Below are 13,540 nucleotides of genomic sequence, written 5' to 3'. Positions count from 1 at the left end.
CCATGGCAGAGAGTCAGCTCCCTGTCACGGAGGTACACAAATGGAGGTACAAGGCAAGCCTGGGATGGTGCTGACTTGACCTTCCTTGTTGGTCCTGCAAGGTTCTCTGGCCCCTGGTTGATTGTACGCACTGTTTCCCTTGGAGGTATACAGGTTTTTCAAGTAGATAATTTTGCTCTCAATTCAGCAAATATTTATTTCCTGGTCATCTTGGATTTAAAACCAGGAAACCAACCCCATGAGAGTAGTGCCAGGCTCCAGAAACTTCGGTCTGGTGAGGGCTGCCACTGTATAGAACGCCAGGAGGAGGACGCACTCCAAACAGGTGTGTTTGGAAGATGAAGGTACCGACCCAGCCCTGAAGCAGAGAAGACTCCCCAGTGCTGGAGGAGCCACCGTGACCTCCAGGTCCTGAAGGCCGGGAGGAACAGGACTGAATTCACTCCATAAATTCACTGAGGGTATAGCTTCAGGGAGAAAAGGAACTGCCACTCCCACCCCCCAGTAGTCATGTCCTGCCCTGGGGCATCAGGGAAGGGACAGTGGCGGGCAATGAGGCTAGCAAGAGATTTAATAACGATCTTAAAGGGAGCCTTTAAAGCAGGCTTGGAAAGGCAGGTATTACAAAAGTGGGGACTGTTTCAGATATTTGATATCCTGCCAGAGGCCCTACACTCCCTGGAGACGGGGCCAATTCTCATAGGACCTGACTGCCTTTTGGTGAAATCACCTTGGCAGACACTGTCCTTTACGTTCCTCCGCATTTGCTATATGGAAACCTACGCAAATCCTCTTCAAATTTTCTGCCTGCCTTTCCAGATGAACTGGTCTGCTTCCTTTGATCTAACTGAAGGTTTTGCAATACACTTTATTGCCCATTTTGCCTTGGCTGCCAGGTAGCTCTGAGCTAAACTAAGAACTTGGCTGCTGCAACCCTCCATAGCCATCATTTCTAGTATTTCCTCACTTTCTCCATCTGTGGCTGCTGCTCTTTAAAGACGTGGCATAGCACAGTGGAAAGAGAATGGGCTCTGGATCAGGCCTCAGTCTGAAGCCTGGCTCTTACTCCCACAGGCTGTGTAACATTGGGGAAATTGCTGTACCTCTCTGATCCTCAGCTTCTCCAACAGAAAAATATCCTACCTTGTGGGGTTGCTAGGAAGATTGTGAAATGGGACAGTTAGGAATATGGTGGGCTCACAATAAATGGTGACAATGACTTTTATCTTTATTTTAATCATCTGATCATATCTGTGTTTTTAAATTTTTTTCATAGAGACAGGGTCTTACTATGTTGCCCAGGCTGGTCTCCAACTTCTGGCCTCAAGTGATCCTCCCACCTCAGCCTCCCAGTGCTGGGGTTACAGGTGTGAGCCACTGAACCCGGCATATCTATGGTTTTTGTCTTAAGCAATATCCACCATATTTTAGAAGTGGGTACAAAGTGAATTATAAATAGGTAACACTGAACATTGTTGGGGCAGGAATACAACCCTGGTATAGAACAGAGCTCAAAAAAGTGAGTGAGACTGAAGCGGTTGGAATGGTTTTAGTGTCCACATTCATCCAAGGCCCTCACAGCCTTTTTTTTTTTTTTTTTTTTTTTTTTTTTTTTTTTTTTTTTTTTTTTTTTGAGACGGAGTCTCGCTCTTGATACCCAGGCTGGAGCGCAATGGCGCGATCTCGGCTCACCGCAATCTCCGCCTCCTGGGTTCAGGCAATTCTCCTGCCTCAGCCTCCTGAGTAGCTGGGATTACAGGCACGCGCCACCGTGCCCAGCTAATTTTTTGTATTAGTAGAGACGGGGTTTCACCATGTTGACCAGGATGGTCTCGATCTCTTGACCTCGTGATCCACCCGCCTCGGCCTCCCAAAGTGCTGGGATTACAGGCTTGAGCCACCGCGCCCGGCCCCCTCACAGCCTTTTACAGCTCGCTTCCTCGCTGTGGGATTAAGTGGAACATCTTTTCTGATCACCATAAAAATGTCCCTTGTAGCATTTTATAGTCCCCCAAAGACTGGGCTTTCCCATTGGAATATACATTTTCACTGGGCTTTATTAACTGGGTGGAGCTATTATGTCCATTTTATAGGTGGGAAACTGAGGCCCATAGAGAGGAGGGGTGGTGCCCCTAGTCCTACAGCACCCAAAATGTTTCCTCCTCTACCTAATTGAACACCTCCCCACACAGTGACCTCACCTCAGCAATGGAGTCAGGGGCACCAAAGCCAAGAACAGGTACCATCCACCCAGCCAGCCCAATCCCACCCTTCAGGAAGGGGAAGGCCCTTGGGCTGACACTCACTGTAGCATCTTCAGAACAGGAGGCGATCTCAAAATCATCAAAAGGGTTCCACTTGACGTCCAAGACGTTCCCTCTGTGCCCGCAGACCTTTGGGTAGTGGGGGTCCAACTTTCCTGTCTGCAAGACAGTGCCCAGGAGGATTGGGGAGGAGGTAGATTCAACATTAGCATCCGGACAGTCACGTAGTCAGTCAGCAGGAACGTGTGAGGGACAGAGCTGGGTGTGAATCTAGGCCTTACTTTTTATTCCCTATGTGATCCTGGGGGAGTTACTTCACTTCTCTGAGCTCTGGTGTCCTCAGTGAAATGGAGCAGCCACAGGTGTTTCACAGGTAGGTGTGAGGATCGTGGGAGAGGAGGTGTGGTACAGTGCCTGGCATATGGCAGATGTTTGGTAAACGGGCATTCCCCTCAGACACTGCTGGCGGGCATGTAAAATGAAAATGGTGCAGCTCTTTTGGAAAACAGTCTGGCAGTTCCTCGAAAGGTTAAACGGATCCCACACAACCCAGCAATTCCACTCCGAGGTCTATCCCCACGAAAAATGAAAAGATAGGTCTACAAAAAATTGGTTCACCAATATTCACAACAATATTCTTCATAATGTCAAAAAGTGGTAAAACCCAAGTGCCCCTCCAGTGAAGAATGGATATACAAAATGCAGCATATTCGTGCAGTGGGACACTGCCGTCACCAGAAAGAGGAATGAACACTGGTCCATGCTACAGCACGGACGAACCTGAAAACACTAGAAGCAGCAGCCAGGCACCAAAGGCCACACGTGGTGTGATTCCACTTAGATGATGTTCAGATGCGGTTTCATTGCTTGAGCACATTAATGCATCTCCCTGGCACCTGGTATCTGGAGCCCAAAGTAATGCATATGAAAAATCCAGAACAATACTTTCGTGGAGACAGAAAGCAGAGTCGGGCTGCCTAGGGCTTGGGAGAAGGGGCAATAGGGAGTGACTGCTAATGGGTGTGGGGTGTCTTCTTGGAGTGATAAAATTATTTTGAAATTAGGTAGTGGTGACAGTTTATTCACAGTATATTCACAACCTTGTTGTATACTCACAACCTTGTGAATATACTAAGATCCGCTGAACTATACACTTTAAAATGGTGAATTTTCCAACCTGGAAAACATGATAAAACTCCGTCTCTTCAAAAAAATCAAAAAATTAGGCCCAGCTCAGTGACTCACGCCTGTAATCCCAGCACTTTGGGAGGCCAAGGTGGATGGATCACCTGAGGTCAGGAGTTTGAGACCAGCCTGGTCAACATGGTGAAACCCCATCTCTACTAAAAATACAAAATTAGGCGGGTATGGTGGCACATGCCCATAATCCCAGCTACTTGGGAGGCTGAGGCAGGAGAATCACTTGAACCCGGGAGGCAGAGATTGTGGTGAGCTAAGATCTCTGCATTCCAGCCTGGGCAATAGAGTGAGACTCTGTCTCAAAAAAAAAAAAAAAAAATACCAGGCATAGTGTCACATGCCTGTAGTCCCAGCTACTTGGGAGGCTGAGGTGGGAGGATTGCTTGAGCCTGGGAGGTCAAGGCTGCAGTGAGCTATGATTGCGTGACTGCACTCCAGCCTGGGCAGCAAAATGGGACTCTGTCTCACATAGAAAACAAAAAACCCAAAATGGTGACTTTTCTGGTATGCGAATTCTATCTCAATTACACAGAAAGGGCATTTCCCTTGTTTTCCCCTTTCCTGTTGAGAATACCTGTATAGGTGCTGGGAGGGACATACAGGCCCCCCAGCCCATGCCACGCAGTCCTGAAGCTATTTCCAACTCTACCAACAGACTTGGATTTCTTGGGGTCTCAGGGAAACCACAAGAGTTCAATCACAGAACCTTGGACTGGTGTGACTGATCCGCTCATTTTGCACATCACATTGCATGGCCCTGGCAGAACAGGGACCACAAGGACCAGGACCCAGGCCCTTGGCCTGTCAATGCAGCTCACAGCCACCATCTAGTCCCTGGTTCTTGAGCCACCCACCAGAATGCTCCCCCAACCATTTTTATATTGACGTGAAAGAGACAGCTGAGAAGAAAACTGGCCAACATCCATCCATCCCACAAGATTCCCGAGGTGCCCAGCGGGGCAGGTACTGTTGCAGGGGCTGAATGCAAGGTGAATACACAATATAGACCTTAACTTTGCAGAATCAATAGTCTCAGGATTTTTTATAGAGGGACTTTCAAGAACAGGGTGGACTCAGGGAATATCCGACCTTCTCTTCTTCCATTACCTCCTCCAACTGTGTAGAGACCACTGTATTTTTTTTTTTTAAGAGACAGGGTCTCACTCTATTGCCCAGGCTGGAGCGCAGTGGTGCAATCATGATTCACTGTAGCCTTGAACTCAGGGTAAAACAATATTCTCGCCTCACCCTCCCAAGTAGCTAGAAGTACAGGTGTGTGCCACCAAGCTCAGCTAATTTTTAAAGTTATTTGTAGAGATGGGGTTTTGCTATGTTGTCCAGGCTGGTCTCAAACTCCTGGGCTCAAGGGATCTTCCCACCTTGGCCTCCTAAAGTGTGGGATTACAGGCATGGGCTACCATGCCCAGTGTTCAGCTAATTTTTGTATTTTCTAGTAGAGATGGGGTTTCACCATGTTGGCCAGTCTGGTCTTGAACTCCCGACTTTGTGATCCACCCACCTCAGCCTCCCAAAGTGCTGGGATTACAGGAGTGAGCCACCGTGTCCAGCCAGCTCAGCTAATTTTAAAAATTATTTATAGAGATGGGGTCTTGCTATGTTGCCCAGGCTGGTCTCGAACTCCTGGGCTCAAGTGATCTTCTCGCCTTGGCCTCCTAAAGTGTGGGATTACAGGCATGGGCCACCATGCCTGGCCTCTGCATGCATTTTAGAAGCTCTGCAAACAGAGGAGGTGCTGCTATGCTCCCTCTGGAAACACTCTACCTAATCCTGCTCTCTCCCCTCAGGAAAAAGTGATCAGACACCTCCTAGACTGGATCCCCTACTGGAGGGGACAAGGCTATAAAGGACATTATTTAACAAATCTGAACAAGAATAGTAGATTAAAGTATTATTGCAATGTTAAACTTACAGAAGCTGATAATATACTGCAGTTAGGTAAGAGGATATGTGTATTTTTAGGAAACATAGTAGTATTTAGGGATAAAGGGCTAAAATGGATGTAACTTACCCTCAAATGGTTCTGAAAAAAATTTATACACACACCTACACATTCAGAGAGAAAGAGAACAAAAAAAGAGGGAAAAATGTGGACTCCTGTCCTTTGTGACGTTTATGTAGGTAGCTGAAAGTTTATTTCTTTCAAGTGGTCTGCCTCCTCCACAGCAGGGTAGGGAAGAGAGGTACATGTCTCCTGCCCTGTCCTGGCATGGCGGTACCCAGAACTAGGGTCTTGGAAGGACACTGCACCTACAGGCCATGGCCCAGGTCTCCATGGACCGACACTTAAGCCATTGACTTTTTTTTTTTTTGAGACAGTCTCGCTCTGTCGCCCAGGCTGGAGTGCAGTGGTGCGTTCTCGGCTCACTGCAACCTGTGCCTCCCAGGTTCAAGAAATTCTCCTGCCTCAGCTTCCCGAGTAGCTGGGATTACAGGCATGCACCACCACGCCTGGCTAATTTTTGTATTTTTAGTAGACACGGGGTTTCACCATGTTGGCCAGGCTGGTCTTCAACTCCTGACCTCGTGATCCACCTGCCTCAGCCTCCCGAAGTGCTGGGATTACAGGTGTGAGCCACAGCGCCCGGCTGGCACTGACCTCTTGCTCAGCCCCCAGGGCATCTTGTACACTGTCCTCAAGGAGAGATTTCAAAAATTAAAACTTGAGCATGGTGTGCACCTGCTCAAATTTTGCAAGCCTCTTTTTCTTCATCTGTAAAATGTGAATAGATAATCATCTCTTCCTTGCAGGACTGTTGAGAGTTAAATAAGATATTATGCATGAGAAGCCCAACAGTCAGGTGTTACTGTAAGTGCTCAATAACAGAAGCTATTGTTATATGTATATGTATGTACATTTGTATATCAAAACTGAGAAAAAAAATGGAAGGAAATGTGCCAAAATGTTAATCATGGTTATATCTAGATGGTGGGATAAATGGCTGGCTTTAGTATCTTTGCCTTTTTTTAGCTATGTAAATTTTACAATTAAAAAAAGGTGTTTAAAAACAAAACTACAGATTTTCTGAAAAAATGGGTTCATCCAGGATTAGCCAAAAACTTCTGTTATACAACTGCAGCTCTTTTTTTTCCCCTGACATGGAGTCTTGCTCTATCGCCAGGCTAGAGTGCAGTGATGCGATCTCAGCTCACTGCAAGCTCACTGCAACCTGCGCCCCCCAGGTTCAAGTGATTCTCCTGCCTCAGACTCCTGAGTAGCTGGGATTATAGGCGTGCACCACCATACCCAGCTAATTTTTGTATTTTTAGTAGAGATGGGGGTTTCACCATATAGGCCAGGATGGTCTCGATCTCTTGACTTTGTGATCCGCCTGCCTCAGCCTCCCACAGTGCTGAGGCAGGCGTGAGCCACCGTGCCCAGACAAAACTGTAGCTCTTGAAGGGCTCTAGAGACCAGGGATAGAGCCCACAGCTGCACTCTCTTATCCTGTGCCTGCGGCAGGCATCACGAATGGATCCCAGCACCCTCTCTTGGACCTCTGACTTGGGGAAACCCAGCATGGAGGAGGGACTTGCCCAGGGTCACTGCAAAGGTGAGGGGTAGAGCTGGGCTTGAGCCCAGGCCTCTGGCCCCCGAAGTGTGAGGCTGGGGCTGTACTTCCTGTGCTCTGTGAGTCACGCCCTGGCCTCCTTCCTGTATACAGCCTTTCCTTTCTCTTGGATCGTTTCATGGGTCAAAGGCCATGAGCAGTACTGGGTCTTTGGGGGCGGTGCACTGATTGCTCTCAGGGACTTTATCTCTAGACTCTGGCCCGGGGCCATGCCCCAATTTCTGCACTGCAGTTTCTCAAGAAGAGCCAGAAGAGCCCTCGGGCTGCCCTCTGGGCAAACTGCCCAGAAGCCCCATTCAGACCCACCCCTCCTGCCTCCCACAGACTCAGGGAAGGCGCCTGAGGGTCAGGCGTGGCTCAGAGGGCAGCAGAAGTCCCAGCCCTAGACAGCTTCTCTTCCTTCTCAGCCGATGAGGGATGGCTGCCCACTCACACCCAGCCCACCGCCCCCCTCCCCTCCGCATCATCTCCCCTGCCCTGCCCTGGGCTGCCAGATTACTCTGCTTCTAAAAGGGTTTTATGCTGAGGACCACAGGCAGGAGCAGACATTAGCCAGCCTGGTGGGCTATTGACTGAGCTGCTAAAAGCCTGTCAGGGACATTTATCATCAGGAGGCCATTTCCACCTTCTGCCCATTAGGCCAGCACTCAGGCAGAAACAGGCTTCTGATGGATGGGGTGTACATGCTCTAAATCAGGGGGACACACCTGCTCCCCTCGCAGACCCCACAGAACCCTGGCTTGGGCCGCTCTGTCTGGAGAGGCGCCACCTCCAAGTCTCTGAAGGGCTGCCCCAGGGCAGATGGGGAAGACAGGACAGAAGGACCCAGAGGGAGGAGCCCAGCGGGTGGGGACTGATGCAAGAATGCTCTAGGGCAGACCCCCACTGCCAGAATGGGAGAGGCTGTGAGGCCACTGTCATGACCCTCAGCACTCAAGGGAGCAGCTGTTCCTACAGCAGCCATCACAGTCACGACCTCAGATGAGCATCCCAACAGTTCAGGGTGGGGACTGGGAGGCAGGGGAGACAGGACGGCAGAGGGAGGGCACAGTGCAGCAGAGGTGAAGCGGGGGCGGACGCTGGCTTCCAGGGCTGGAATCCCTGCCACTTCCCTTACCACGGGGCCGCCTTGGGCAAGTGACCTCAGTTCTCTATGTCTGTTTTCTTGTCTGCGAAATGACAACAGTAGTAGGACCTCATTCACAGGAAGGGTGTGAAAATTAAATGAGTTAATCCACGTAAAGCACTGAAGACAGCACCTGGTACTTGCTAAGCGCTCAGTACATTAGCCAGAAGAAGCTCATCACAGCTCATTACCATTACCCAGTGTCATTGCTGCTGGGTATGTTTCAGGGGCCAGGGGATATAATCACTGGGCGGGGAGGGGGCAAACTGTTTTGCTGGGGGACTCCCATCCTTTCCTACATAGCAGCGGCTCCAAGCATGCCCTCCGTGAATGAACTGGTGGCTTGATTGTTTTCCTACCGGTAAACTCAGGCAGCTGGATCAAACATGTTCCCATGTCTATAAGAAATAGGTTTTTAAATGCTTTTTGGCTTGGCACAGTGGCTCATGTCTGTAAGTCCAGCACTTTGGGAGTCTAGGGCAGATCACTTGAGGCCAGGAGTTTAAGACCAGCCTGGGCAACAGGCCCCATCTCTACAAAAAATACAAAAATTAGTCCCATGTAGGGATGCAAGCCTGTGGTCCCAGCTACTCGGGAGGCTGAGGCAGAAGGATCACTTGAGCCTGGGAGATCCAGCCTACAGTGAGCCATGATTGTACCACTGCACTCCAACCCGGGCAACAGAGTGAGATCCTGTCTCAAAAAAAAGTTTTTCTGTTCAATTCCAGGTGCTCTGCTCATATGATTTGATTTACCTCCCAACCAGGATGTAGTATAAGAATTCCCTGTTTACAAGTGCAGAGCTGGGGCTCAGAGAGGTTGACAATGTCTCTGAGGACAGCAGAGCCAGGACTGGGCATATTTCCTCTCACTTGCTGTCCTCGAATCATGGTTATCATCATCATCACACAGGCCTTTCACTGAGGACCTACTATGTGCCAGACCGCATGCAGCATGCTGGCGATGGCAGAGATACGTACGGTACTCACAATCCTGTGCTACAGGAGCCGCCTGCTTTATGGAGGAGGCACGATGGAATGTACTTAGGGCTCAGAGGAGAGGCACATAAGAGACCCAGTGGATGAACCAGAAAAGTCTTCCTGGAAGAGGAGGAGGCCTTTAAATCGGAGGAAGATTTTGACCAGGCCAGGTGGAGGGGCAGAATCTCAAGTCAGAAAGGCAGATAGGTTTTAAGTGACAGGATGCTGAAGCAGCCAGTGGGGAAGGTAGGCTGGAGGACAGGGCAAGAGAGGAGGCTGAGCAAGAGGGCTGAGGCTGAGGGCATGGAGTCTACTCACCCCTTCCAGGGTGCAGGGCTGGACCCAATGGAGAGATGGACAAATGGACAGGTGAGCCATGTTCTGACTGGAGGGGGAGATGTGGGATTGGGACTGCCCAGAGGAGGCTGGGGTTGAGCAGAGGGAGAGATGAGAGGAGCATTTCCTGACCCTAGGATATGAGCACTTCTAAAATGCACAGCACATTCCCATGATTTAGGGCAGAGCGTCCTTCATTGCTCCTCTCCTTACGAGCACCCAGATGAGCCTGTGGAGGGTTTACTGTAGGATACAACACCCAGGGATGACAGTAGTGAACCACAGAGGTTAGCTGGTAACCCCACTTGGTCACTTGTGGGGATGGGGAGCTCACTTCCTCCCGAGGTAGTTTATCCTACTTTCAGAACTTATTAATTTGGAGGAAATGTTTCCTACTTTGAGCCCAATGTGGCCTCTGGGTGGCCCCTGCTTCCCCTCACTTCCCACTTCTGGTCCTAGCCCTGTCCTTTGGGGACCTATAGACACATCTGCCACCCTCTGTCACAGGCCAGCTCCTTGGATATTTGAAGGCCGGGGGCCCATTCCCTGAGTATGTTCTTTTACAGGCTGAACAAACTCCTAGAACTGGAAGAGACCTCTAGAACGCCAGATTAGCCCACACCCTGCATTTCTAGAACGGGAATTCGTGTGGGGGAACAGATGTGCTATGGAAGGCTCTAAGTTCCAAATGTGTTGGCTAGGACAGGGCAAAGAGGGCTTTGATGAGGAAGGCAGAACTGTATCTGCAGGCAATGGGGAGTCCCGGGAGGCTTCTGGGCAGCAGAGTGATGTGGACAGACATCGGCTGGAGAAGGGTCAGGTTGGCCTTGGTTTTTTTTTTGTTTATTTTTTGAGACAGAGTCTTACTCTGTAGCCCAGGCTGGAGTGCAATGATGCGATCTTGGTTCACTGCAACCTCTACCTCCCAGGTTCAAGTGATTCTCCTGCCTCAGCCTCCCGAGTAGCTGGGCCTACAGGTGTGTGCCACCACACCTGGCTAAGTTTTGTGTTTTTGGTAGAGACACGGTTTCTCTGTGTTGGCCAGGCTGGTCTTGAATGCCTGACCTCAAGTGATCTCCTGCCTTGGCCTCCCAAAGTATTGAGATTACGGGCGTGAGCCACCCGACCTGGCCTGTTTTTTTTTTTTTTTCTTAAATAGAGATGGGGTTTCACTATGTTGCCCAGGCTAGTTTCACATTCCTGGTCTTAAGTGATCTTCCCGTCTTGGCCTCTCAAGGTGCTGGGATTACAGGTGTGAGCCACCATGCTGGCTAAGGTTGGCTTTTAAGAGCACGGCAGTGAAGTGCCCCTCCCCGCTCTCAGGCACCTGAAGGCTGAGGTGTCCATTAGGCCCTCAGGCCCACGTCCCCTCTGGCCTGTCTACTACCAGCAGGGTTCCAGGGCTGACCCCCAGGGGCTCTACCTGCCCTTGCCTTCATTCCTCCCCACCTCACAGCAAAGTCCACCTTCTTCACTCCCTCCCTGGAGTGACTCTGCAGCAGGCTGGGCCCCAGGCTCGGGAGCACAGTCCTGGTCTCTCCCCAGCCTTCCCCTGCTGCCTTTGTTCCCCAAGTACAGTCCCTGGTTGCCAAGGCTGCAGGTTGCGAAACTCACCTCCAGCCTCCCTCTAACCAGCTCACCTTGGGTCACAAACAGGCAAGAGGGAGGGACCTTGTCTGCGGTGTCACTCCCTCTGGGACATCTGAAACTGCCTGGGGCAGCCCAGCCCCTCTGAGAGGGACTTCCTGGACAAAGTGGCAAGGCCAGACATCTCCCAATCCCAGTACAATTTATGAGCTTAATTAAATCATTAGCTAGTTTGTCCCTGTTCTCACATCACTCACCTACTAACACCTCTCTGTGCCTGGCACGGAATGTAATCCTGGTAACCAATAGGAACTGATGCAAATCAGAGCGAAACCTCAGGAGCCGCAGGTCAGTGAAGTGAGAACAAGTCTCCAAGGCCACACCCGGTCTGGGCTGCCATTTGGGTCCTGGACACACTGCTCAGGGTCCCTTGGGAAGTCACCTTCCTGAGCCTCAGCGACCTCATCTGTGCAATGGGACAATATCCCCTACAAATAGGGCTAATGTTCATAAGGCATCAGCATAATCACTCCATCCCTGGTTATGGCATAATAAAGAGCCTCTAAGGCCTGTCTGTGCAGGTAAGTGCTATGGGATGGCACCTGCACGGTAGTACTGGATGTGGTTACTTAATAAGAAACATACTGGCCAAGTGTGGTGGTTCACGCCTGTAATCCCAGCACTTTGGAAAGCTGAGGCAGAAGGATCCCTTGAGTGCAATAATTTGAGACCAGCCTGGGCAACACAGTGAGACCCCATCTCTAATTATAAGAAGAAAAAATAAAAAAGAAACATCAATCAAATGCAAGACATGGACCCTATCTGGACTTTGAGGCAAACAAACCACAAGCAAAGAGGCAGGTATGAGGCAACCAGGGACCTTTTCACATGAATTAGGAATCAGACGACACAGGAGTTATTATTAATGTGATCCTGGCATTGTGGTTATGTCAGAAAATGTCCCTCGTTTTTGAATTGCATACTGACATGTTGGTGGGGGTGGGAGTGGGGGGTTGAAATGACAAAATGTCCAGAATTTGCTTTAAAACATTTCAGGGAAAAGAGATGAATGAAGCAAGAGGGAAAACTCTTGATAATTGTAGAATCTGGGCCGAGGAAAGTTCATCATATTATTTTTATCTACTTCTGTGCTTGAGATTTTTCCATAATTATGAAGATGAGCTAGATTAGAGCCTTGCTATTGAAAATGCAACTGGCAAACAAGTAGCATCAGTATCACCTGGGAGGAGGGAAGTCACATTTAGCAAGTGAAATACAGGATGTCCACTTAAATTCAAATTGCAGATAAACACCCACTAATTTTTTAGCATAAGTAGGTCTCATGCAATACTTTACTTACACTAGAAGTTTGTAAAAATAGATTGACAGTTTCTTGTAAGGCTAAACATGCAATGACCTTATGACTCAGCAACTGCACTCCTGGGCCTTTGTGCCAGAGAAATGGAAGCTTACTTATGTTCAACCCTAAATATGTACACAAATGTTTGTAACAGCCCCAAACTTGAAACAACCCACTGGCTTTCAGAGAGTGAATGGTTATATAAACTGAGTGCATCCATACCATAAAATATGAGTCAGCAATAAGAAACACACAGAGCCAGATGCGGTGGCTCTCGCCTGTAATCCTGGCACTTTGGGAGGCTGAGGTGGGAGGATCACTCAAGCTTAGGAGTTTGAGACCAGCCTGGGCAACATAATGAGACCTCATCTCTATTAAAAAAAAAAAAAGAGGCCAGGCAAGGTGGTTCATGCCTGTAATCCCAGCTCTTTGGAAGGCTGAGGCGGGCAGATCAACTGAGGTCAGGAGTTCGAGATCAGCCTGGCCAACATGGTGAAACCCCATCTGTGCTAAAAATATCAAAATTAGCAGGCATGGTGGTGTGTACCTGTAGCCCCAGTTACTTGGGAGGCTGGGGCAGGAGAATTGCTTGAACCCAGGAGGTGGAGGTTTCAGTGAGTCGACATCGTGCCACTGCACTCCAGCCTGGGAAAAAATAAATAAAAAAGAAAGAAGGAACATATGATTCAGGCCAGGTGCAGTGGCTCACACCTGTAATTCCAGCAGTTTGGGAGGTTGGGGCGGGTAGATCACTTGAGCCCAGGGGTTCAAGACCAACCTACGCAACATGGCAAAACACTACCTCTACATAAAAATACACAAAAATTAGCTGGGTGTGATGGCATGCACCTGTAGTCCTAGCTATTCAGGAGACTGATGTGGGAAGATTGCTTGAGCCCAGGAAGTGGAGGTTTCAGGGCTGCAATGAGATATAATCATGCCACTGCACTGCAGCCTGGGTGACAGAGCCAGACCTTGTCTCAAAAAAACAAAAAAACCAAAAAAAAAAAAAGAAAGAAAGAAAGAAAAAAAAAACAAAAAAAAAGAAAGGGAAAAGAAGTGGCTGAGTGTGGTGGCTCATGCCTGTAATCCCAGCA

General features: G+C 49.3%; 1 protein-coding gene across 1 annotated transcript in view; it reads right to left on the bottom strand.

Annotated features, from left to right (window-relative positions):
• Positions 1-13,540, bottom strand: part of CORO2A (coronin 2A) — a 68,676-nt gene that overhangs the window by 14,875 nt on the left and 40,261 nt on the right. Inside the window, exon 3 of the mRNA XM_012475776.2 lies at positions 2,307-2,423. Coding sequence (XP_012331199.1) covers positions 2,307-2,423 — 117 coding nt within the window. The remainder of the gene's footprint in view (positions 1-2,306; positions 2,424-13,540) is intronic.

Source organism: Aotus nancymaae, unplaced genomic scaffold (genome assembly GCF_030222135.1).
Source record: "Aotus nancymaae isolate 86718 unplaced genomic scaffold, 86718_ANA_hifiasm-v0.15.2.pri h1tg000003l, whole genome shotgun sequence".
NCBI lineage: Eukaryota > Metazoa > Chordata > Mammalia > Primates > Aotidae > Aotus > Aotus nancymaae.
The sequence above is the reverse complement of the archived record's forward strand: the minus strand, read 5'-3'. Positions and strand labels throughout refer to the sequence as shown.